The 25,957-nt window shown below is 47.0% G+C and overlaps 1 protein-coding gene and 1 long non-coding RNA gene across 11 annotated transcripts in view; one reads left to right on the plus strand and one right to left on the minus strand.

The window, feature by feature from the left end:
* The window catches only part of LOC135910324 (uncharacterized), a 312,252-nt gene that overhangs the window by 105,592 nt on the left and 180,703 nt on the right, over window positions 1-25,957 (plus strand). For 5 of the 10 annotated variants that reach the window (XM_070524262.1, XM_070524264.1, XM_070524263.1 and 2 more), the window contains exon 1: window positions 25,248-25,309. The exons of 1 other annotated variant lie outside the window; for it this stretch is intronic. In XM_070524262.1, coding sequence (XP_070380363.1) covers window positions 25,269-25,309 — 41 coding nt within the window. In that variant the 5' untranslated portion in view covers window positions 25,248-25,268. Of the gene's footprint in view, window positions 1-17,316; window positions 17,477-25,247; window positions 25,310-25,957 lie in introns of those variants that run through there. 4 more of the 10 variants (XR_011508107.1, XR_011508108.1, XR_011508106.1 and 1 more) reach the window with 1 other exon arrangement.
* LOC139048552 (uncharacterized) lies at window positions 4,379-15,749 on the minus strand. The gene is made up of 3 exons (XR_011507769.1): window positions 15,692-15,749; window positions 8,626-8,679; window positions 4,379-4,467 (listed from the first exon to the last, which is right to left on the minus strand). It is a non-coding gene; the product is annotated as an uncharacterized lncRNA (long non-coding RNA).

A 25,957-nucleotide genomic window follows, 5' to 3' on the forward strand; every position in this document is an offset into this window, starting at 1 on the left:
AATAGTATTATTACGCTAAAAGTGTTCGTAGGAACATGTGCCAACAAATCCCCATATCACACATAAATCGGCCACTTGGCCGACTTGGCGCCCAACGGAATGACCAAGTAGATTTGGCGGACTGCCGGCATTGAAGCGCTAGGCCAACGTCACAGACAGCTAAGAGATAACGTAAGCTGCTCACAGGGCTCGACCAGTGGTTACCTCGGAGACTTGAGAAAAGTCGGAAGAGGGGGGGGGGGAGGGGGGGGGAGTCATCGACGACACAGCCGCTCTTTTTACGGCCGGTTTCTGTTTCAAGGAGCCTGCCAAGGGTAACTCATTGTTCCCCGTAGCTCCCATATTAAATTCGCTATTGAAAATTTATTCGTTGAGATAGGCAGTGTCCAGGACGGGCTCCAAGGTACTCATTTGCTGAAGCCACCTATTGTTGATAATTAGAAAGTTAATTACCGTAAATTCGCTAATTACGCCCGTAATTACGGAAGTTGCTCTGTATCTAGAGGCTACCAATCCGTCCACTCGAATGGTAAACATAACGTTACCGTGATTTATACTTTTCTAATTTTAAACATTTGGAGCAGCTAAAAAAAGCACGCTGCATAGCACCGAATGCCCAAAGCACTAGAAGTATACCCGGCAGAACCCTTGTCTTCCTGACGTACACTCTTGGTGGTATACAGTCACGTTGCCGGTCTTCATATATGAAAAATATCTAGGAGACTCGACACAGCCATAAAACATTTTCTATAGAACATTGTGTTTTTTCTTGTAATGGGTTTCGATCATTGAACATCGTACGAGGCGAACAAAAAATTTTACTTACGCTTCCCTTGACGCGACGGCCAGACTCTCCTGTAGTTCGAGAGGCTGTTACCACCTCCGTGCGCTGCGAGAAGGACTCTTTCTCCTTCCACAGGCAACAAGAGACTGCACACGACCAACACAGTTGCAACGCAGCTAATAAGCTTCACTTCATACTACGAGTGCCTATGGTTCCAACAACATGTGCGAAACTGTAAGCCTTGTCTTTGTGCACAGGTTATGGATACTGCAGTCTCTCGCACCGCCTACTCGTTCTTGTCAAATATGTGGCTTCCTTGCGAGTACTACCCTAAAACTATTCTCGCTAAAATACAGCTAGCTATCTTGGTACACGTGCTCCAGCGGTACTTTTTGCGGTTTCTTTAAGAACGCGGCGTCATTGTCCCAGCCCTGAATCAGGGTTCGGCGAACAATTATTTCGAAAGCTGTGGCGTGTCAAATGGCAGCGCATATAAGAAAGAAACTCGCCATTTGTGAATTCTAGAGTGCAAGCGTTAAGCTCTTGTTCGCTTTGTTCCCGACGATGCTATAGCCAGTTCAGGTACCGACTTTCTGTTTCACGATGCAATGCAGCAAAAACTTGTCGCCTCTTGCGCTTTCTCCTGGTTGCATCGCTCAGTAGAAGCGCAAACGTCGATATTTTGCAAAATCGTCAAGCTTCTGAAGCTGCCTTCCGTAGTGTTAACGATATATCTTTGACACGATTACACGATTCACGTCAGAACGCAGGTTTGTACAAGTTGGAACGGCACAAACCGAAAGAGTAACTTTTCTGCCGTAAACTTCATTAATTATAAGCCCTGGCGCATTCATGTATAGCGCAGTGCTATTTCTGCTAGAAATTGCTACAGTTTTTCTTTGCATAGTGAGTATACCACCCCTGAACGAACTCACCTCATCTCCTCTGGAGAGGTTTTCTTTTTTGCGATTCGCGCATCTGGCTTCGCACCGCTCGATTGTTTACGATGCCCATTAGGGACCCAAGTACCCAATAGTCATGTAGTACCCAATGCGATGCCGCATTGGGTACTACATGACTCCGCTCATACTGTTGTATTGAAACAGACACTCATCTTTTATTACCTTAATATCTATCAATAATTTTTTTAATATTGAATATCTTGGCCCATTAACACCTCCGGATGACTCCATTGGCTGCCGCAAGAATCAATGGGCCCTGTGTGCCCATTGCTTGACCACCGAAGGTACATCAGCCGACATGCTTTATTGTGTTACTTGCTTACTTACTTGTTAATCTTTATCGCTTTGTCTCTTACATAATTACTCACTTATTGGTTCCAAGTAACCTCATCTGGTTACCAAGCTGCAATCAGTCCCAGGCAACACTGTCAACCTATGACAACAAAGTATAGAGCAGGTAATAAAACTAGCTGATATTCATGCCGCATGAGCACGCTTATTCTGCAGATTGACGTGTCCTTCTTGTGGATAAGAGCATCAACAGCCGAGCTTAAGCACCAAATGCTGGTAGAAATGACAAGCTCGTTATTCTAAAAACATGGTTCGAGAGGCATCGCCTTCGTAATACTGACATTTTTTTTAGAATAACGAGACGCTGGTATGTACGTGATGCGTGGTAAGATTGGAAGCTTTCCTTCAAATGCTGTTCACACAACAGCACCAACAGTCTTACGACGTATGGCTTTGGGCACGCAGAAATACTTATACGTGTCCAGAAACTCATTTTGAAGGAGTAGCGTTCACACGGATAAAGATACTCGCTGCTTCAAGTGCGAATTTAAGAACAGGATATGTTGAATGATTAAGTCATTGTCTTGCTATACATGTTACCATGGTGCTGTCATACCATCATATGGGAAAGAGGCGGACGAGGAATAGATCTAGTGACCTCGTGCTTTGACGCATAACGCTGAGTAGCACCTGAACCAACGTGAAAAGTAAGCATTACAACTTATGTTAGCACAGTGGTGCGCTAGCGCATACTTAAAGGTTTGGCTATATCCTGCAACCGTACCATATCATACCATACAAACAGCAAGAAAGAATCAAGCGCTCCAAATCTTAAGGTTAACAGAGACAGCATGCAATGTGATGAGGCACCATTCGCGGAATTTCTGCGATTGAAAACAAAGACATCTACGACAAAAAGTTTTTTTCAATATTGCTACAGTGTGCTCGGCGAAATTCGGGCGACAAGGCGATTTTTCTTACATACTGAGTGGTAATAGATGCGCCAAGCATTTCTCTGAACTGTACCCACACGTGCTTTGAGCAGCCATAGGTGGCCTGTATAATATTGTTAATAAGGAAATGATTGAAACTTCGCAAGACACATGGACTCCGTTCTTTTAAGCAGTACACGTGTTTTAATCTTGCCCGCATCCGCAAAACAGGCAGCGATGGCGGACTCTCAGTAAAAGTTTTCACTCCTTTATCTGTCTTGTTAAGAGCCCATATTCAGCTTACGATATGTGGAGCCTATTGCGAACAGGCGGATAAAGACCATTTCACACGCTGAATCTAATGCTTATACCAGCAGCTAACGCAGCTGGCGCTGCAATTTGTCAGGTGCGAAGGAATTCCAGGGTTCACAATATACTGGTTCTATCACAATATTATTAGAGGCGAATTCCACCCAACTGGGAGGTATCCAGTATCTGCGCGAAAACGTGGGCCAACTTGAAGGCAGCGAAGTCTGACAGGACATCTGAAAACGCTAGCTCTCAGAAGGCTCGTGTCGCGCGTACCAACCGTTTGAAAGAGCGACGTTTGCACCAGAGGATGATGCATTCTAGCCAAAACTACGGGCCGTACCTGAAGGCAATGCAGTCTGACACAGTGTCTCAAAGCGGTAGCCGCCAGGAGGAATGAATCCAGGAAACTGGCCTGTGACCCGCCTACCAGACATTTCCAAGAGCGACTCTAGCATCAGAGGAACATGTGTGCATTCATATCCTAACGATTGGAGAATTGGTCCGTTGCGCTTGAATGCAGATGTGATCCCACAATTAGTCCCACTTTTCTTGATAGCATTATAGGCGTACGTCACTCACTTTAGATGGATCTAACTGAGCACTGGAGTTGTGGTGAGCGTACGTGAGCTCTGCAAATTGTGCAAGAAGTCGCAAGCTTCTAAAAGACACGGCGCGTGGAAACGTCAGGTTGATAAGTTATGATGTACGAGGATCGCCCGTAGAGAATAAGTGAAGCTGTTAAAGTTGCCTTTTTTATTGCAGTAGCATGTTCCCTCTTACTTAGTTTCCGCTGTGCCGTCGTTATTGTCCCTTTGTCTTTGGGTAGAATAATACCTTCTTTGGACAGGCTGTGAAACATATCAAGCGCGAAGAGACTAACAGCCATAGATAGAAGACAGCAGGCTCACCCCACTTGTTGCAACATCAGCACCAGTACCGAGAGGAAATGCGAGGGGCACTACCCGCTGTTTTATTTGGCTTCGAATACACGGGAAGGCATATCTAGAACTGCGACATCTGGAAATGTTAAAAATGTAATGAAAATGGCTTTCAATTTCATGTCCTTACCTTTTTCTTTCGTTATCTTACGTGTACCTTGAAATTCTTCAGTGGATACTGGTGCCCTTCGCCGTCGCAGAGAAATAGCTGAACGAATACAATGGGATTTCGTCCTGCAATGGTCAGACTGAAAAGAGGAAGGTAATTATGGATAGCGAGTGTGCTGGACATCACAACTAGAGAAAAGGGTGTAGGAAAAGCTGGGTCAATGGTAAGTGCAGGCATGCCACCGATTTATGGTTAGCATGACTGATAGCTTCGATCGTGCCACGGGAGGCGAATACCTGCGTACGTGTGATCTTGTTCGCGACTTCCGCCACAATCCTCATCACATGCTCAGATTTCGTAACCTTTGTACAGAGTGCATCCTGGTGCAGCAGTCGGTGGTACTTTTGAAATTGCATGCCACGGCATACCTCAAACAATGCAACGGTTTTGTTTCTCTTCCCAAATAACAGTCGGGTGTCATCTGCGCAGACACCTGCGGGATTTTCAGATTGCAGCTTGAGCGTTGATTTCTTTGCTTATCCATTCTCCCGTTGTTCCTCCGTGAGCTGAACAGAGCCCTGCCAAGTTCCTGGGTAACGCGGAACTTCTCATGCACATCTCGAATGTATGCCACTGACTCAGCTGTGTCCTTGTTGGCTCTGCACTCTTTCAAAACTAGGGAGTAGTACGTGAACTTGCTGCAGCGTGCCTGGAGCTGTCTTGTTAGGTCGTCCACAATATCATGGTCTTGTTACCAGACCATCGTTTTTGACGAGCTCAGATGTGGAAGCGTCAAGTTCTTATCCCGGCACATCTCTTCGCGGGCCACCAAATGCACTCTCTTATGGCGTCGCCATTAGTGAACGGGAGACCTGAACGCGCGACAAGCTGAGATATTTGGAACGAAGGCGTCGCGTAGCTTTCACAGTGCATTCTTCACTTCAGTAAAAGTGCCTCCCGCCGAAGGCACCTTTCACTTTCAACCCGAGGCCTTGGTCTTCCTCTCATCATCAGAAACAGTGCTGAATTCACGACACTGCTCCTACCATCATCTAACGTTGTACTGATTCGGTAGGGAAAGAGATTCTGCATACACGAGAGAGATATACTTTGACGCATTATTTAGTGAGAAGGGAAGTGCTAGCTGGATTTTCTGGTTTCACGGTCAATTTTTCTGCTATTTTGAAGAGCACGAGTCTTTCAGAATTGCGATCTGAAAACTACATGCGCGGTAAGATAGAGTACACTGCCTGTCGGATAATAACCGAGTCGTAACCATGTCAAAGCAGGGACCTAAGCCAAAACTGAACGTTTACCTTCACCATAAATAGGCGTCTGACTGTGAGGGTCGTTTTTTTTTTTCTCTGAACTGTTTCGGAGCCGCCGCATGCTAATCTCAAGATAGTACGTGTGTTATAAAGGTCACAGTTGTGCAATCCTGGCTTAGAGGCTAATTGCAACGTCACAGCCAAAACAGTGTCAGCTGGGCCTTCATTTTGGCGGAAATACGATTCACCCGCGATCGTAATTTTTCAGCTCATTTCAGCTAATTCACCGAATTTCGGCAAATTTACTCGCACATCCTGCCTGAATCGTCCTAATACCTCCGAGCTAAATAGCTAATTCGCAGTCTATCCAGGAAGAACCAATTCACGGATGACATTCACTAACTTTACTAGATCCTGCAGGCATGTCTAAATATTTTACCATATGTTTTACTTGACTAGAGCCAAGCTGAAACAATAAAGTAGCGCTTCAATTCAGTGTTGATTCACGTGGACCGGTGGTTGCATTTCGGCATAACTTGTAAATACTGCAGCGCATAAAAGGAGCATTGCATAAGACTAAAGTAGAGTTACCTTTGTGGCGCCTAAAGATTGCTTCAAATTACACGTTACAATAAATGAAAATAAACCCAATTCTTCGCATAGCGTTTAATTCTTTATACCATTCAACTAGCCGCATCGCGGCAGCGTCGCTTCACCTAGGTAGATTCCAAAACTCGCGTTTCATCTGCACAATATTTTAGGTATTAGTCCATGTTCTTTATTAATCCCACTTACTGATAACTATGCCACACAAAACCTTCGCATTTAGACTGTCGTTTCCTTTCTCGCATAATTTTTTTGTTTCATATTCCTTTCGTCGTGTTTTCCAGTAACTTTTGCAGCGTAACTTGCTTGGACATAGAAAAAACTTACAGAAGGTCGACAAAAATTTTTGAACCAGAAACATCCGCATGCGAGGCCAAGAAAGCATAATGCGTTTGAATTATGGTTCCCTTAGCTCGAAGCCTTCTTCATCCGGCAGTTTTTATCGTTTAGAACACCGCAGTGGAGGAAGCGGAAGTCTGTAATCTAGAAATTTGCTACCTCATGCAAGATAAGAACTGAAAGCTGGGTGAATTGGCGTGCATTAATTAGTAATTGCGCGACAGAGAAACAACGGACAAGAACGTAGTGAATACGAAAAGGGTTGACTCTCAACTGCATCTATTTTAAAGAACGAACTAGAGACCAAAAATACTAGATGTTCTAGATATACTTAACGATTCTGAAGAGATTGCGAGCTGACAACTCAGGGTGTTTGTTTTCTGGATCAAGACCATGCAATTAGCATACATAAAGATAAGTGACTGGGATTGTGTCTATTGTGCCATCAGGTAAGAACTGTTGCTAAGGCCCCGCCATACAAGTAGCTGGCATGGACTTCTCTTTCTTCGTCGCCTGCCTTTTTGATGCACGCAGGGTCAAAATGCGGTGCATCAACAGAGCACTTTCGTTCATGTTGTCGCGTTACTCCTGTCTGCAATCGTTTGTGCATTTATTCAATCACAAAGTTCTTTTCAGTATTCGGTGCACTAGTGAGTTTCAACGTGCCCTACATGCTAGCGTTCCGGGCACCCGCCTTTAAACTAGCTTTAATGGTACGGAGCACTACAAGGACCTCTGGTTGCCACTGCTGCAGAACTTCCATGACGAGGTATACATGCGCATGCTCAGCTATGCTTTTTGTAAATGTAGCAGAGCGTTCCTCTCGGATCGGTGTTCTCGTAGCTTTATTCACGATTGAAGAGACGCTTAAAAACGCGGGACAAAGTGAAAAAAGGGGACCGGACACGTGCGCATTTTTAAAGAGGAACCACCACCCAATCACCCAATATGCCCAGAAAGGGGCCACCATGCAGGGTGTATGATTTGCAGTCACTACGCCATAGCTATTACACGTGGCGAACACTAGAAAGGCATGCTCTAAAGCTTCTGGGAAATTTTCTTTGTTCAAGCAGACAAGTCTACAAAGAAGTGACGGGTACGTGCGCTTTATTGTTTCGCTGACGATGAGGAAACCAGACATTTTCTTTCAAAAGTATGAAAAGAACATCTCGCTTGACACACCCACCGCAATACTACAATGTTATACAAAGAGCATTCCTGCGAGGGTTTTCTATTTAGTAATTTCTATTGATGTAGCGATGAAAGCAAGCCATTATTATTAAATTCGTTTTTATTTCTGCTATTCTTACTCGCGTATTATCTGCATTATTCATTTATTGTCTCTTTTCTTTCTGCCAAAATCACCTTTTTACTGGACAGCGTAAGGCATGATTAACGATTAAAATATTTGCATGCGTCAGCAGCTTCTTGTTTATTCTCGTTTACCAGACCTTGGTTATGAACACATTGCCTGCGTAATTTAAAGTTGCGTGAAATCCTTATATCTATCTCAAGTTACTCACAAAACAGACCTTGCTCATTTTTTTTTTATCCTGAAATAAACGCCCACCTTGACGGGATGCCCGCTATGTTATTATCCATTGTGTGCGTCAATATATCTTTTATTACCGTAACACTCCTTGGCATTGAATACTGTTTCCCAGTATTAGTAGCCAGCTCAATAAATCTACACTAGTTTGAAACTTCGTGCAGAGAAAGCAGGCGTTCTAAACACGCATAATTGTATACAGAAGACGTTCGTGTCGATTGAGAAACTGAACTGTCCTTGACCTTTTTTAAAAAAAAAGTGTATTCGGCTCGCGCTAGACTAAACGAGCATGCTGCTCGTCCCCCTCTTTTTTTCCTGATGCGGTTTCGCACTAAGCACTTTGGGGCCCATTATATAGAGCAAAAGTGTATCATGTAGTCTACAGTTTTGTTAGCGGCTTTGCCGATACACTGCACGTAGTACTGTTGGCCATTAACAGGCCTACAAACCAGTTTCACTAAAACATGGTTACGATTAGTAGTTAGTCCCTCACTGCGATGCTTACGAACGCAAGTATCGCTCATTCATCACTCACGTTGAACGGTAACACAATGCCACTTTCAGATGACTTTAACCGCTTGGTCCACACCTGAAATAACCAGAATTTGGCAAGAGGCATGAATTTTTTTCTGCTTGAACTTTTCATTGTTTCATGCAATATCGGCTGGTATGTGTACGTTATTATCAAGTATTTTTCCTTGTACAAAGTGACCAAGTTACGTTGATTTTGTGTAGCACCCTGTTTAAATCAATATGTATCTTCTGCGTTTAGGACGTGTCGTTGTATTCCTCATGCTGGTTTCTATTTGTTTGTTTTCCTGTTTTTCCGCTTGTGTTCTTTTTATTGTAGCATGCATTATCTGTTTAAATGCGTATACTGTATATATCACTAATTATTTGTTACACCCTTATGTAATGCCCGCATGGGCCTTTAGGGTACTTAAATAAAAAAAATCAGATAACAAAAGAAAGGACCTCGGATCTTTCTTCATGTTTGTAACTTAATTAGACAATGATATTGAGGTAGGTGGGATATGGTTCCAACATGACCTGGCTGCAAATGAGTAGGTTTTTATTCAGTATTTATTGCGATCTCATGGTAATATTGAATTTCCATCTCTCGTGAAACGAGTAGAGCTATTGTTTTCTAATAAATCATTGTTATTAAGCTCGAAAAGCCACTCTTGTAAAAGCATTTTATAAAACAAGCTGGTGCCGTTATACTGCAAGAACGTACTGAATTAAAACATTCCCTGTTGATATTGCTACAGCACAATATGTGCGATCACGAAAGGCCAGCAGTGTAAAGACGACGACGACGATTTAGAAGCTAGCGCGGGCTGTTGCCTCTTGGCCAAGCGCAGCGTATTTTCCTTGTAAATATATTTGTACATAGCTTGTCGTCTGCGTCTTCCTACGTAACATATTTGGTGGAAGTGGACGTTCCCTGTACCTTGTCACGGAGCTTCGCAGTGGACGGTACGTCGAGCCTACCTTCATGGCTCCCGGCGACGCCAACCCGACTCCACCGGCTCCGACACCTGCTGCCACTTCGACGACCTACATCACCCTCTCCGCTCCCCGTGATCCTGGCGTATTCTCGGCAACAGATGGGGAAGACGTCGAGGACTGGATCAGCCTTTACGAACACGTCAGCCGCAATAACCGGTGGGACCCAACTATCATGCTCGCCAACGTCGTCTTTTACCTCGGTGGCACACCTCGAGTTTGGTATCGGACGCACGAAGATGAGCTGACCAGTTGGGATTCGCTTAAGCAAAAGCTTCGAGACTTGTTCGGCAACCCCTACGGTCACCAACTTGCCGCGCAGAAGGCGCTTTCCGGTCGTGTGCAGACGTCAACGGAGCCCTACGTCACGTACATTCAGGACGTCTTGACTTTGTGCCGCAAAGTTGACACCCACATGACTGAGTCAGACAAGGTTTCCCACATCCTCAAAGGCATTGCCGATGACGCCTTCAACTTGCTCGTTTGCAACAACGTAGCCACGGTGGATGCTGTTATAAAAGAGTGTCGCCGCCTGGAACTCGCCAAAAGCCGACGTATTGACCAGCAGTTTGCCCGTCTGCCCAACACCCCATCGACATCTTCCTGTACCGACGCTCCTCGTCCAAACAACACTGCCGATGTTACCAGGATCGTCCGGCGTGAGATCGAGGCCGCCTATCCGGCTGCCTTCGACTCCAGTCCCACCACCGCATCTGCAGTCACGGTCTCACTGATCCAGGCAGTTGTCCGCCAGGAGTTTGAAAACATGGGTCTTCACACCATCTGCTCGGCCCATCGCCCTGATACCCGCCCGGCTTCTTCGATTTCGCCCCGTCCCGCATCTTCTTACCCACCACGTTTCCGCAACCCATCTGAATGGCGCACTGCTGACGACAGGCCTATTTGTTTCCACTGCCATCGCATCGGGCACATTTCTCGGCACTGTCGTAGTCGCTGGAGTTCCCCGATCCGGTCTACTTATACTGCCTACTCTCGCCCCTCAGGTGGCCCTTCTCGTCCCTATGCCGCACGCTCCGATAATGCCGCCACTGATTCTCCTGCAACGAACCGCCCCTATTATCGTTCGCCTTCGCCCCAACGACGACAATCTCGCTCTCCCCAGCCCCGTCGCTCCTATTCGCCGACTCCCTTCGGACGCCGCTCCCAGCCGGAAAACTAGACGATGCAGCGCCTCGAGGTGACGCTGCATTGCCCCCTACGCCGCCAAATCCTCTACTGACTTTGCCCACTCATCTGAACCTTCTTGACGTGCAAGTCGACGGTGTTTCTGTGTCTGCTCTCATAGACACTGGGGCGCATTTGTCCGTCATGAGCGCTGACCTTCGCAACCGGCTCAGGAAAATTATCACGCCCGCCACGACGCCTGTTGTCCGTGTCGCCGATGGCGGAACAGCCCCCGTCATTGGTATGTGTACCGCCCGCGTCTCCTTCGCCGATCGCTCAACAATCGTGCTATTCACAGTCATCGCCCACTGTCCCCACGATATCATCCTCGGCTTAGACTTCCTCTCCGCACATTCTGCTCTCATCGATTGTTCCGCCAGTACTCTCCGCCTTGACCTGCCTGTTCTGGATCCTGCTGAACCACACCCCAGTCGCCTCAGTTCCGCCGACTTCGTTCGCTTGCCACCTTCGGCACTGACCTACGTTGACCTAGTGTCATCCCCACCAGTCCCCGACGGTCACTACATCGCGGCTCCTATGCCAGACGTCCTCCTTACACATGGGATCACAGTACCCCATACAGTTTTATCTATTACGGCGAATTGCGTCTGCCTGCCAGTGGTCAATTGTGCCTTGACGACACAAGTGCTGCCACGCGGGATGTCTCTGGCCCAACTTTGCTCATTCGAGGATCACTCTGTAGCATCGATTTCAATAGACGACAATTCAACCGATCCTCCTCTACCATCGCAGTCGGCGACTTGCACCATCGCCGACTTACAGAAAATGATTGCACCCGACATGCCGTCCGAGCACGCTCGTGCGCTCTACCGCGTTCTCATTTCCTACCAAGATATTTTTTACTTTAACGATCGTCCTTTAGCCCAAACTACAGCTGTCAAACATCGCATTAAAAATTGGAGGACGCTTAAGCTTCGCCTTCAAGAGTGGGACGCGACAGCGTTCCCGTCGACCCGCCAAGGGGTATAAGACAATGCGCTACGGCACAGCGATTACTTACGATGCGCCCCGCATCGGACTTAGCGCCCACCTATCACGCGGTGAGCGTCGAGCAACGCAGCTTTCGGCGTGGCAACGAAACATGCGCCTGAGCGAACGGAACGAACCAAAGAACTCGGTGTCTCGGAGGGGAAACGATCTGCGCCAGCCAAACGTCGTGATCGGCACGGGCAGAGAGATAGATAGTTATCTAAACCGGGAGCACGGCGAAGCGTCGTCAGGGGAGAGGGAGTCCCGCGACGCGCCTGGCAGCGGTCCCAATGCGCGCGCGGCGCGCCTCCTGTCGGGGCAGCGCCGTACATTGAGAGGAGGGGGGTCTTCTGTGTTTGCCGCAAGATGGCTCTGCGTGTGCGGAAAGCGCAGAAGAAATGCAGCGGAAACGCACTTCGCAACTCGTGTAATTGTGACTTCTGTACGTTACATGTTCATAATTACCGATATACACCGCAGTATAACTTTCCACGGCTCGTTTCGAAGGCAACACCGCATTCACTAGAGGCGCGTTTGCACCGCTTGGAAGCATCGAACTCGTGGCTGAGTGGTAGCGTCTCCGTCTCACACTCCGGAGACCCTGGTTCGATTCCCACCGGGCCAAACTTGGAAGTTGCTTTATATTTATGAAGCGCCTGCCGTGATTTATCGCTCACGGTCAACGCCGCAAACGCCGACGCCGACACCCGACGCCGACACCGACGCCGACACCGACGCCGACGACACCGGCTTTTCTGCGACACGAGCTCCTTAACGCTATCGCGTTAATACCGGCGATGCCCCTCCCATTCATCGCCGCCCGTATCGAGTGTCACCAGCTGAGCGTCAAGTTATTCACGCAGAAGTTCGCCAAATGCTTGCCAAGAACATTATTGAACCGTCATGTAGTCCTTGGGCGTCACCGGTTGTGCTGGTAAAAAAGAAGGATGGCTCATGGCGCTTTTGCGTGGATTATCGGCACCTTAACAGGGTTACCAAAAAGGACGTGTATCCCCTACCTCGGATTGATGACGCCCTTGACTGCCTCCACGGTGCTCGCTATTTCTCCTCTATTCACCTTCGCTCCGGCTATTGGCAGATTGCCGTGGACGATCTCGACCGCGAGAAGACCGCCTTTGTAACACCCGACGGTCTTTATCAATTCAAGGTGATGCCGTTCGGCCTATGTAACGCTCCTGCCACTTTTGAACGCATGATGGACTCCCTTCTTCACGGTTTCAAATGGTCCACGTGCTTGTGCTACTTGGACGACGTTATCGTGTTCTCCCCAACGTTCCCTACGCACCTCGAGCGCCTCTCAGCAGTCCTGGACGTTTTTCGGCGAGCCGGTCTGCAACTCAACGCATCGAAGTGCCAATTCGGCCGTCGCCAGATTACCGTCCTTGGACATCTCGTTGACGCGAACGGAGTGCAACCGGACCCAGGCGAGATCCATGCTGTTACGCACTTCCCTGTTCCGAAGTGTGTCAAGGATGTGCGCAGCTTCATCGGCCTTTGTTCGTACTTCCGCCGTTTCGTGAGGAATTTCGCCGCCATAGCACGACCACTAACCGACCTTTTGAAAAAAGACGCTCCTTTCCAGTGGGGCGATAACGAGGCCTCTGCATTCTCTCATCTAATCGACATTCTCACAACGCCTCCCGTTCTGGCCCATTTCGATCCTTCTGCGCCTACCGAAGTCCGTACTGATGCCAGCGGTCACGGAATTGGAGCAGTACTGGCACAACGCCAGCGTGGCCACGACCGTGTTATCGCTTACGCCAGCAGGCTCCTCTCAACCGCGGTGCGCAACTATTCCATCACTGAGCGTGAGTGTCTGGCCCTAGTTTGGGCGGTTGCGAAATTCCGCCCATACTTATATGGCCGATCCTTTTCCGTTGTCACAGACCATCACGCGCTTTGTTGGTTATGCTCATTGAAAGACCCTTCAGGAAGACTTGGTCGCTGGGCCTTACGCCTCCAAGGATATTCGTTCTCTGTCACCTACAAATCTGGCCGACTCCACAAGGACGCTGATTGCCTGTCTCGCTACCCGGTAGACGAGCCTGACGAGGCCGACAGTAGTACCGCCGACGGCATTTTCTCTGTGTCTGCCTTCGCTAACATCGCCGATGAGCAGTACCGAGACCTATCGCTGCGAGTACTCATCGAGCGTCTGCGCTCTACACCTACCGACGCATCCGTTCGCCGATATGTCCTCCAGGGCGGCATTCTGTACCGAAGGAGCTTCCTCCCTGATGGCCCTGATCTTCTTCTTGTCGTGCCAAAACATCTACGACAGACTGTGCTCTTTGAGATGCATGACGCACCCACTGCAGGACATCTTGGGGTAACCCGCACGTACGACCGCGTCCGCCGCCGCTTCTATTGGCCTGGTCTCGCTCGCTCCGTTCGACGCTATGTTGCTGCCTGTGATCCCTGCCAGCGTCGGAAGACACCTCAGGTGCTACCTGCCGGTCATCTCCAGCCGATCACCGTCCCTGTGGAACCGTTCTTTCGTGTTGGATTAGACCTGCTCGGTCCCTTTCCCACGTCATCCTCTGGGAACAAATGGGTAACCGTCGCGACTGATTACGCCACCCGATACGCTATCACTCGGGCTCTCCCTACCAGCTGCGCCACTGACGTCGCGGACTTTCTCTTGCGTGACATTATCTTGCTTCATGGCGCCCCGCGACAGCTGCTTACTGACCGTGGTCGAAACTTTCTCTCGAAAGTTATCGCTGACATTGTGCGTTCCTGCTCCATTCAACACAAACTGACTACTTCATACCATCCTCAAACCAATGGCCTGACAGAGCGGTTAAACCGTACTCTTACCGATATGCTGGCCAAGTACGTCTCCAAGGACCACCTCGACTGGGACATTGCCCTTCCTTACGTAACATTTGCGTACAACTCTTCCCGGCACGACACCGCCGGATTTTCTCCCTTTTATCTACTGTACGGTCGCGAACCTACCTTGCCCCTAGACACGGCACTTCCTCCTGCTGCGGTCTCAACAAGCGAGTATGCGCGCGACGCCATCGCCCTCGCCGACCATGCACGCCAGCTTGCCCGTGCTCGACTTACGGCCTCACAGACCACTCAGCAGTGTCAGTACAACGCCCGCCATCGTGACGTACAGTTTTCACCTGGTGCGCTCGTGCTCCTGTGGTCGCCCTCTCGTCACGTCGGACTTTCAGAGAAGCTTCTTTCGCGATACACAGGGCCCTACCACGTGCTGCGCCAGGTGACGCCTGTGACTTACGAAATTGCTCCTGTGGGCTCAAGCTCGTCCTCTCCTGTGGCATCTAGTGATGTCGTACACGTCAGTAGGCTCAAGGCCTACTACACTGCTTCCGAGTCCGATCTTTAGTCGCTCCGGGACGGTGCTTTTGCAGCCGGGGGTAGTGCTACAGCACAATATGTGCGATCACGAAAGGCCAGCAGTGTAAAGACGACGACGACGATTTAGAAGCTAGCGCGGGCTGTTGCCTCTTGGCCAAGCGCAGCGTATTTTCCTTGTAAATATATTTGTACATAGCTTGTCGTCTGCGTCTTCCTACGTAACAATATTGTAGTGAAAGAGCACCAGAAAGGTGAAAACTGCAGGTAATAATTCGGATTACTAACGATTGGTCTGTGTTAATAACATTTTTCTGCGCATTACAGTTATCTTTCTAAAGACGTCACTTCAGCTTTAAGGGAACAATCGAAGCAACTGAGAAAGGTAGCAGGCTTTTCTATATAAAGCAGTGGGATAACGTATGCTTATTGCGGTTCAAACGAAACTTATGTCTAATTTTAGGACAAGTGGAACAATGAGTGAGAATGTCGTTCCTCACAAACACAATGTAAAAAAAATCTATATGCAGATCCCACACAATGCGTGAATCGGTGTAGGCGAGGCTTACCTGAGGCAGCATTGCGTCAAGGGACCCGCTGCAAACTTTAGTTATACGAACGCCTCCCTCTGCAACCATGGTGGACCTTGCAGAGAGAGCGAAACTTTTGTGAAGCGTTAAACGTGGTCGTGTTACAATGCAATACGTGCGTCATCTTCTAGAAACGCGCCGCAGCCTAGAGGCATGTTCACGCAGGACAAGCGGGAAAGTGGGGGACGGCACAAAGCATGCAAATTTTCAACGCGGCATGGCGACTAGTGCGGGGGATTGTTGAGACAACCCGCCGGGCCAAGCTGTCCACGCCGCCTGATTCAAGCACAAGGGGGTGGAATCCTACCTGTACCGCCTTAGGATAAAGGTCGCAGGTTGCTCTGACGGCTGTGCCCGCAGTGAACAATTTCTTAACCACTAGAATAAAGCGTATTCATGCAACGACGCGACAAAAAAAGCATGTATGGGACGAGTTGCCCTGTGGACTTACCATTCGCGCCCAGATCTTGCAATACTGGCCTTTACACTGGTGATATCTTGCGATTTCTGGCCTTTACACGTACAAGCAAACCACATTATGTTGCATGGTTTTACGTGCTACAGCCATGAAATGCTCGGAAATTCAACTTTTTCTAAGGTCCCCCCGCTCATAAGGTTTCGAGATTTATGATATCGGGGAGAATGTAGCATATCAGTCCCACCAAATTCCTAAGCTAGCTCTTTGGGTAATCTGTGCTGCGTCATCAAGATGACGATCACAACTTCGAAAGCACATGCGACGAAGTGGCATGGCTATTTTCAGAATTCAACCAGACCAACCCAGTTTCAAGCAGCAGAAATCAGCAGCCTGTCAGGTTCCAAGTTCTTCCTTTCGAGCTTTGTTTCACTTTTTAAAGCTATACTTTTTCCTTAGTGAATAAAAGAACTGCGTAGGTTTTAAGTTTTAACCATTGCGGAGCACAAATACAAACAATTTGTGAATTTACAACTTGCACAGGGTTACACTAAACACAACAGTACGCATTGCCATCAGTTGTCATGAATTTAATTAGCCACTTCACTAAAGGTTCGCCTCACAGACTGCAGCATAATAGTCTGCATAATAGTCTGAAAAGTCCGAGCTCCACTGCCCTACTGGCTTTCGCCGCCTGCCTGACTAGGCTAATTAAGTCATTTTGTGCTGCCAAGCCCAAGGATAAAATAGAAGATGGCGTGCAAGACCATTAGAACGGATTGCAAAATTACACTGAAAAGAAACCGCTAACACAGTTTCTTCTAGAATGATACCGTGAAAAAAAGCTGACGACGCAGTTCAGTTATACTAGACAGAAAAGACAAATGAAAGTCTGCTTATGTTGATACGCTTCCTGTGGTAAATTTTTGTTTAATTTGATGGGATTGCGAGCTATCAAGTTCATAGGCTATTAGCAAATATAGGGTGCTTGACAGAGTCCTACGAAATTTACATAAGAATAGGGCATGGCAGCGCTGCTAGAACGACGACTAATACGTTTGTTTTCGCCGTTCAGCTCGTCGCTAGCTATCTACTGTTGCTAGCAGAGTGCGATGTACCAGGCCAGCAAGCTGCGATAAACGCCATTCAGTCGACTCACTTCTTGCCTTCCAACGTGGCAACTGCGCAGACGCACCTCAAGAGAAAGAATATCGGGATTATGCCCCATTCATAGACAGCGCTTCGCGCTGCGGTGGGCTGCGATGAAGCCAGGAGGCAATCTACCAGGCACCATAGTGCGCGGCAGCAGTGCTAGCATGACGTCTAATCCGTTTGTTTTCGTCGTTCAGGTGAGTATTCGTCCAAATAACTTTTGCTTAGTTGTGCTGCCGTGCCCAAGACTGCTATGCGAAATGCTGTCATATATATTTTCACCTCTAGAAGTTACTGTTACATTGTGGGGACGTGGAATCTAACTCTGTACCTGGACCTGACCTAGCCCTTCTCTATGAAGAGATACAACAAATTGATGTTGATATAAAGGAAATTACGAAGGACCGGCTCGCTGCCATCCAATCAAAACTGGAAAAAATAGCAGCCCTTGAACGAACGTTGCAAACAAATTTTGCAAACAACGAACGTTGCAAACGAACCCTTTCAGATGTAGAAGAAAGACTAGACGACCTTGACAACCGCTCGCGACGGTCCAGTCTAATACTGTATGGAGTCCCAGAGGGTGTTAAGAAAACGACAGGGACCTTTCTGATACGATTAATGGTAGCATAATGAAAAAGTGATTGAATTATAACCAGTAGAAATTTAACGAATCCATTCACTGGGCAGACATGCTGCCAATAAAACAAGGCCTATAATACTATCTGGATTTCCCAGACAAGGCTCAAATACTGAGAAATTACTATAAAAACAAAATTCATGGTTAGGGATGATTTTTCATCACGTGTTCGCTAATGAGAAATAAATTATGGCAAGCGGCTAAAGCAAAGAAAGAGCCGTTGAGAAGATAGCTCTCGTGTTTGAAAAGGTAAAGGTTAACAACGATTTATATGAATGGGATGAGGGCGCAAACTACATTCGGCCTAATAAACCAGAGCCCGCAACAAAAAAAAACGAAGGATCACAGTTGCGCGCATTGCGTCCATGCAGCAGGTGCTCACCAAGTAAAGTTCGCGAACATTAAGGCCCGTATTCACAAACGGAACTTACCCTTAACTTATGACTAAAGTAGCCGGTCGATGCTTAAAGCCTTTCATAGACAAATCTTGTACTTAAAGTAAACTTAAATCGACACTTGAGTGCCGGAAAGTAAAGTACGGTCATTGGCAACCTTAAGTGTGACTTTCGCTACTCTCGCCAGCGAGCAAGAAGGCCGCCTACTACGGCAGCCTCGACGACTTTGGTGATTTTTTTTATTTATTTATTCATACTGTCAGCACAAGCCAAGACAGGAGTTGCGGTTACATTGCTGTCATCAAACTAGACATAGTAGATGTTTAAACAATTCAATACAAAACAATCAGGCTAGGAAGGCACATCATATAAACAAACAAATATGAAGCGACAAAGAACATCAGTTACAATGAGTATGTTATAGCGCTATATGGGTCAAAAAAAAAAAAGTAACGCGCCCAAACAACTGCAACGAATGAACAGCTAACAATAAAACGTATTCTCAACCATTTACAAATAATTGGTAACAGCCTTTACAAAAGATTGTAAATCAGCACATTCTACTATATCGTGTGGCAAGTTGTTCCAATCGTCTATGCTTCGAACCAGGAAGGAATTTTTGAAGGATTCTGTTCTATATTTAAGTGGTTTAATATGTTTTGGATGCTTTGTTCTGGGGTTAGCAGGTCTCTCTAATGTGATGTGTTTTTCTAAGTCTACCTTATAGTCTCCGCTTAATACGTGACAAAAGAATGTCAGCCTGCTAAGCTGCATTTTTTGCTTGACAGTCATGAGGCCAGCTCTATTTCTAAGTGTTAAAAATAAACCTCAAGATAAACCTTTCGCCGGACGTGTGCGCAATATTACGAAGGATGAGGCATACCGATACGTGTCGCCATTACGGCCACGGCTTCAGGATCTACAGAATCCCATGGAAGCATACAACGACGTGGGATTCTCGTGGCGGTACCACTTTTCCAAGCAAGCGGTGCTACGGCTTTTGGAAATGCTGCCACTGGTCCCCACAGACAATGAACGCGGTCACCCCATACCGCCGCTGCTCCAGCTTCTAATCGTGCTGCGATTCTACGGCGCCGGAACATTTGAGATTGTCACCGGGAACCTCGTTAATGTTTCGCAAGCAACTGTGTCTGGAATCATTGCACGAATGTCAAGAATGATTGCCGAGACTTTGTTCCCGCAGCTCGTGAAGTTGCGAAATGGTAATGATTTGGCATCAGTAATGGAGGAGTTCTACGCCATCGCATGGTTTCCTGGTGTGAGCGGGTGCATTGACCGCACTCATGTACCCATCAGTAGTCCCGGAGGTGATGACGCGGAGGTTTTTAACTGTCGAAAGGCTGCGATGGCGCGAAACGAGCTCAAGGAGCACGGCGCGTTCTTCCTCGGAAAAGGTTGTTTTCCTTTTTTCCATCGTCCGCGCGGGTTGAAAACACGCAACGCACACACACTCTCTGCGCAACAACACCGCAAGTTTTCAGCAGCAAAAAAAAAAAAAGTCGGGACGGCCGACACGCAGAACCGCAGTGGCTGCGAGAGCCAACGTGAACTTGTGGCCAGACGAGTTTGAGTAAAGCGCTAAAACCAAACCGTTCTTTGTATTTTACTCAAAAGAGTGCGCGAGCAAGCACTGCAACAGTTATATCCACATTACTCTGCTGCAAAAAATTATTTTTTAAATGATTTTTTTGCGATTGAACCTATCGTACACGTCAAATATTTACGTATCCTCTACACCAGACGACATACTTGACTCGAAAAGCGTTACTTTCGAAAGTGATACTTAAGTGTCGTTTCTGAAGAAATCGCCCAAAACTTTCCTAACACTTGTACTTTTCCCGCACTTATTGACGCCCTACTTAAGTTCTATTTCTGAATACGGGCCTAATCCCCGCAGCATTCTTCAAAAGATGACCAGGCTAGAATCATTTTTACTCAGCACTGAACCCGACTTTTTGGCGTCCACCGAACAATGGCTGTCAAATGGCGACAGGGACTTCGAGATAACGCCTGCTAAATACGCAATCTTACGTAAATATAGAATTACGCTTGGGAGAGGCGTAGCCATTTTAATAAGAAAAGATAAGGCTTTCACACCGCTCTCTGAAGTTTAAGGGGTGGACGCTATTTTTTGTAAAATGCATTTCCCTTCTTGTCAAGTTCTTGTTGGCTGTGTTTGTCGGAGCCCCTCGTCAAACATCAATGTTATACGTTCCTTGTACGCTTACCTTCACTTTCATGTTCTTACGAGTAGGATTAGACTGGTCGGTGATTTTAACCACCCTGATATCGACTGGCTACCTATGCAACATCAGTCACCCTCTTCCGACATAATTTTTGATACTTTGCTAATATTTAACCCCTCTCAAATTATTAAGCAGTCCACTCGTGTGCAGCTGCATTCCTCAAATATACTTGACGTGGTGTTTGTTCAAGACCATATTCCCTCTGCTTATGCCAACGTTGAGTTAATGGACGGTATATCGGTCCACAATATATCATTGTGTTCACCGGTGCGTCATCGTATAAAGCCCTCCAAAACAGCTTTAACTTTCTTCTCCTTCAAGAATGCTGATGGCATTAGCATAGACGACCACCTACGACACGAATTTAGTTCATTTGAGTACCTTTGAGTATCCAGATGCTGATGTCGGATCGTTGTGACAAAAATTTAAAGAAGTTGCAGTACATTCCATTTCATACTACATACCCATCAAAACCAACACAAAAAATCAATGCATGGAAAAATCGCGACATTATTCACGCAAAACACAAAGTAATGCACCTCAGAAAATTTTCCAACCGAATGCCGAAGCTTATAACTAAAAGTAACCTTACAAAAGCTATCAGTTCAATGAGGTCTTAAATAAGCGCTGCTAAAAATCATATGTTTCTTTCACAGTGCCTAATTTTCTAAGTGATGCACCACAAAAAATTTTGGAACTACTTAAATCCTAAAAATTGGACAGACAATACAATGTCCGCCAAATTAAGCAGAGACAGAGCTGCCTTGTTTAATAATTACTTTAACTCAGTTTTCACTACAAACAACGACGTCCCACCGCTTGTTGAGATTCGTAGTGCCAACTACATACAACCTCTTCACATACACGAAGCAGGTATTTTTAATCCTTTGTTGAAAACAAACATAAAAAAGCAACCATGGCCTGATAACATAGCGAATGTGTTTCTCTCACCCGCTACGCCGAATGGGTAGCCAAATATGTGCATGTAATCTTCAACATGTTCTTAACTTCAAGTACCTTGCCCTTCACAAGTCGGGCGGTGAATCTAATGTGGCCTTATACCGCCCAATATCATTACCAAGCACAATATTGTCACGTGGTGGTGACGGTAAAGAACACAGTAGCAGTACTGTGAAAGACAAAACTAGCTTTTATTGGGCGAACCTGTGCCCACAAAACAGGTTACACTTAAAGCGCAACGATGGCGGCGAACACGCTCGGCGATCGTCGAAAATCTGATCAGCGGGTCAAGCGCGTCGGCTTTTATACAGCAATCATCGAATGTTCCAGATTAAACGTTGGGACCCGCATGCCTTCTAAAATGTTCTACACCATTCGTGTCAAGCGATGAAATCAGATAACACAACGTTCGGCGACAACAGACAGCGGATAGAAGCATCGATAACTTTCCGGAAACTTCGGACACATGCAGGCGCGTCCCGCGCTGTGCGATAACATTTCTTAGGCGACAATACTTGTCGCCCGATAAAGACAAGTACACGTGTCAATACCCCCCTCTTAAAAAGCATCGACCCGATGCTGCAAACAAACGAAAGTAATAAGTAAGCACTCATAGCAAAGAAAAAAAAACAAAATAAGGAAAGTTCGTTAGCGTCCGTAAAATGGTTTAAGACGCACCACGTGGACCACTTCAGGTCGTGCGCGACGTCGCTGTGAATGCGAAATGCCGTCTGGCACGACCTCATAGTCCAGAGCGCCAATACGTCGGATGACCTTGTAGGGTCCGAAATAGCGTCGGAGTAGTTTCTCACTGAGTCCTCGTCGGCGTATCGGTGTCCAAACCCAAACACGGTCGCGGGGCTGGTACTCAACAAAGCGTCGTCGGAGGTTGTAGTGTCGGCTGTCGGTCCTCTGTTGGTTCTTGATCCGTAGGCGGGCGAGCTGTCGGGCTTCTTCGGCGCGCTGGAGATAGCTAGCGACGTCAACATTCTCTTCGTCAGTGACGTGGGGCAGCATGGCGTCGAGCGTCGTCGTCGGGTTCCTGCCGTAAACCAGCTTAAACGGCGTGATCTGTGTTGTTTCTTGCACCGCCGTGTTGTAAGCGAATGTTACGTACGGCAGGACGGCATCCCAGGTCTTGTGTTCGACGTCGACGTACATCGCTAGCATGTCGGCGAGGGTCTTATTCAGCCGCTCCGTAAGACCATTCGTCTGCGGGTGGTAGGCCGTGGTCCTCCTGTGCCTTGTCTGACTGTATTTCAGAATGGCTTGGGTGAGCTCTGCTGTAAAGGCCATTCCTCTGTCGGTGATGAGGACTTCTGGGGCGCCGTGTCGAAGCAGGATGTTTTCGACAAAGAATTTTGCCACTTCGGCTGCGCTACCTTTCGGCAGTGCTTTAGTTTCAGCGAAGCGGGTAAGGTAGTCTGTCGCCACGACGATCCACTTATTTCCGGTTGTTGACGTCGGAAAGGGTCCCAGCAAGTCCATCCCGATCTGCTGGAATGGTCGGCAAGGAGGGTCGATTGGCTGTAGTAATCCGGCTGGCCTTGTTGGCGGTGTCTTGCGTCGCTGACAGTCTCGGCATGTTCTGACATAACGGGCGACGTCGGCGGTCAGGCGCGGCCAATAATACTTTTCTTGTATCCTCGATAGTGTCCGGGAAAAACCGAGGTGTCCAGCGGTCGGATCGTCATGTAGGGCGTGCAATACTTCTGGACGAAGTCCTGACGGGACAACAAGAAGGTAGTTGGCGCGGACTGGTGAAAAGTTCTTCTTCACGAGGAGATTGTTTTGAAGCGTGAAGGAAGATAATCCGCGCTTAAATGCCCTGGGAACAACGTCGGTGTGCCCTTCCAAATATTCCACCAGGCCTTTTAGCTCCGGGTCTGCCCGTTGCTGTTCAGCGAAGTCTTCCGCGCTTATCATGCCAAGGAAGGCGTCGTCATCTTCGTCATCTTGCGGCGGCGGGTCAATGGGGGCGCGTGATAGGCAATCGGCATCGGAGTGTTTTCGTCCGGACTTGTAGGTTACAGTGATGTCGTAACCCAGCACCTCCACCAGATGTCACGTGGTAGTGACGTTAAAGAACACAGTAGCAGTACTGTGAAAGACAAAACTAGCTTTTATTGGGCGAACCTGTGCCCACAAAACAGGTTACACTTAAAGCGCAACGATGGCGGCGAACACGCTCGGCGATCGTCGAAAATCTGATCAGCGGGTCAAGCGCGTCGGCTTTTATACAGCAATCATCGAATGTTCCAGATTAAACGTTGGGACCCGCATGCCTTCTAAAATGTTCTACACCATTCGTGTCAAGCGATGAAATCAGATAACACAACGTTCGGCGACAACAGACAGCGGATAGAAGCATCGATAACTTTCCAGAAACTTCGGACACATGCAGGCGCGTCCCGCGCTGTGCGATAACATTTGTTAGGCGACAATACTTGTCGCCCGATAAAGACAAGTACACGTGTCAATATTCATAAACACATCACTAATTGCCTTGAAAACGAACACATTTTGTCAATACCTCAACAAGCGTTTCGTAAAGATATTTCCATAGTTACAAAATGATTTGAATTATTGCACGATATCTCCTTCGCTGTCGACGAACAAAAGCAAACCGATCTTATCTCACGTGACTTTTCTAAAGCAATTGACCGGGTATCACATCGAAAACTAATAAAAAAATTACAGGTGATAATAGGTAAAAGACAAATTAAAGACTGGATTAGCGTTTGCTTTACCAAGCCGGCACAATTTGTAAATATAAATGAGCAGAAGTTTGAAGTGACAGAAGTTACATCAGGAGTACTGCAGGGCAGTGTCCTGGCTCCCATATTATTGGGAATTTTTGTTAATAATCTACCCTCATCCATCAGCGCTAACAGAAAGCTTTTCGCTGATGATTGCACCATTTATAAAGAAATTAACTCTCCTTAATTCCTTTCATAGTGTCCTCAACAATGCCTTAATAGCAGTATAAGAATGATGTGCGAAATGACAAATGACTTTAAATGTAAGAAAAAAAAACTAGCTTTGCTAAGTATAACATGTAAACAAAATATATCGGGCTTTTCCTACACCATTGGTGACACCCAAATAACTATAGCCAAGAAACACAAGTACCTTGGAACACAAGTACTCCCAAGAAAATCCTAAACTTGCCTGACCTTTGGTTGCCTCGAAAGTCGCCTCGCCTTAATCTTTTTCGCAAAATCTATTCTGATAACGACTTCAAGGGCGTCCTGTTTCATCCACCTCATTATATATCTTCAGCGTCCAATAATCGCTTCAAGGTGGGTCTGCCGTCTTGTCGCTCAAAGTTGTGTAATTACTTTCTCTGTTCTCCGAACAAGCATCGCATGGAACCACTTTCCCTTCTTAATCGCAAGCATAACTGATGACAACGAGTTCAAGATCGCTTTACAACATGCCTTGTAATATTCTGTTCTTAGCTGCACGTCTTGCCATGTTCCTCCACTCCTTTGTTATAAATACCTTGGTGCATGTTCACATTTCTTGTGATCTTTCGTGGAATACGCATGTCAAACATGTAACTTTGGACCCTGAAAGTATTTCCTCCGAACGAAAACTTTGCAAATCAATACTCAAGACCAACACCGCTCCTTGCAGTCGCCCTACCATCTTTACCGACCGTGAAACTAGACGAGTGCAGGATAAGCACGAATTTATCAACACTATAAAGCGGGGCTCCCTGAATATGGCAAATCAGGCATTCGGAAATCTGCAGTTTTATGAGCGGTAAGTTCTGTGGTCTAACCAAGAGTAGCACGAAGCTACAAATTTGCAGCCTTCCCAAAAACCTCTTCCACCTTCCGCCTCTCTGCATAATTAATTTGAGAAGAAAAACAAATGACTGTTTCTTGCGTTGGTCGTTTTTCAGCAAGTACTTCAAGGGAAGCTACATCTGGGTGGTCAAAATATACGCCGACTTCATCGCACTCTGCGACCTTACTTATTGTGGGGAAAGCGATTTAGAGTTGTGATAAGTGTCACACTACCAGTGTGACGTAAGATTTCAAGGCGCCACGTGCCGTATGCAGCATTCCTCTTAAACCACCGCAAATGCAATAATGCCGGCGCAAACACGTGACAAGACCTCAAAAGGCACTTTGCTAGGCTATGTTATAATGGGTCAGTTATACCGAGCAGCCGTTAACGAGCAGCACTCCAGAGTTCATTTATCAAACACTCAAAACACTAACCAGCTCTTCCACCATGCTAGAATGCAGCGTCAAAAAAAGTACTTTTTTTTCGCACATCGTACTATGTTGCTAAGGCCTTTGGTAGAAGAGTCAAGTTTTCAACAGCTATAGAAGGGGACCAACAGATTCCGAGTCTGTGTAAGACAAAGCATGCTCTGCACAATGCAGTAGCCTGAAATATCTC

Source organism: Dermacentor albipictus, chromosome 8 (assembly GCF_038994185.2).
Source record: "Dermacentor albipictus isolate Rhodes 1998 colony chromosome 8, USDA_Dalb.pri_finalv2, whole genome shotgun sequence".
NCBI lineage: Eukaryota > Metazoa > Arthropoda > Arachnida > Ixodida > Ixodidae > Dermacentor > Dermacentor albipictus.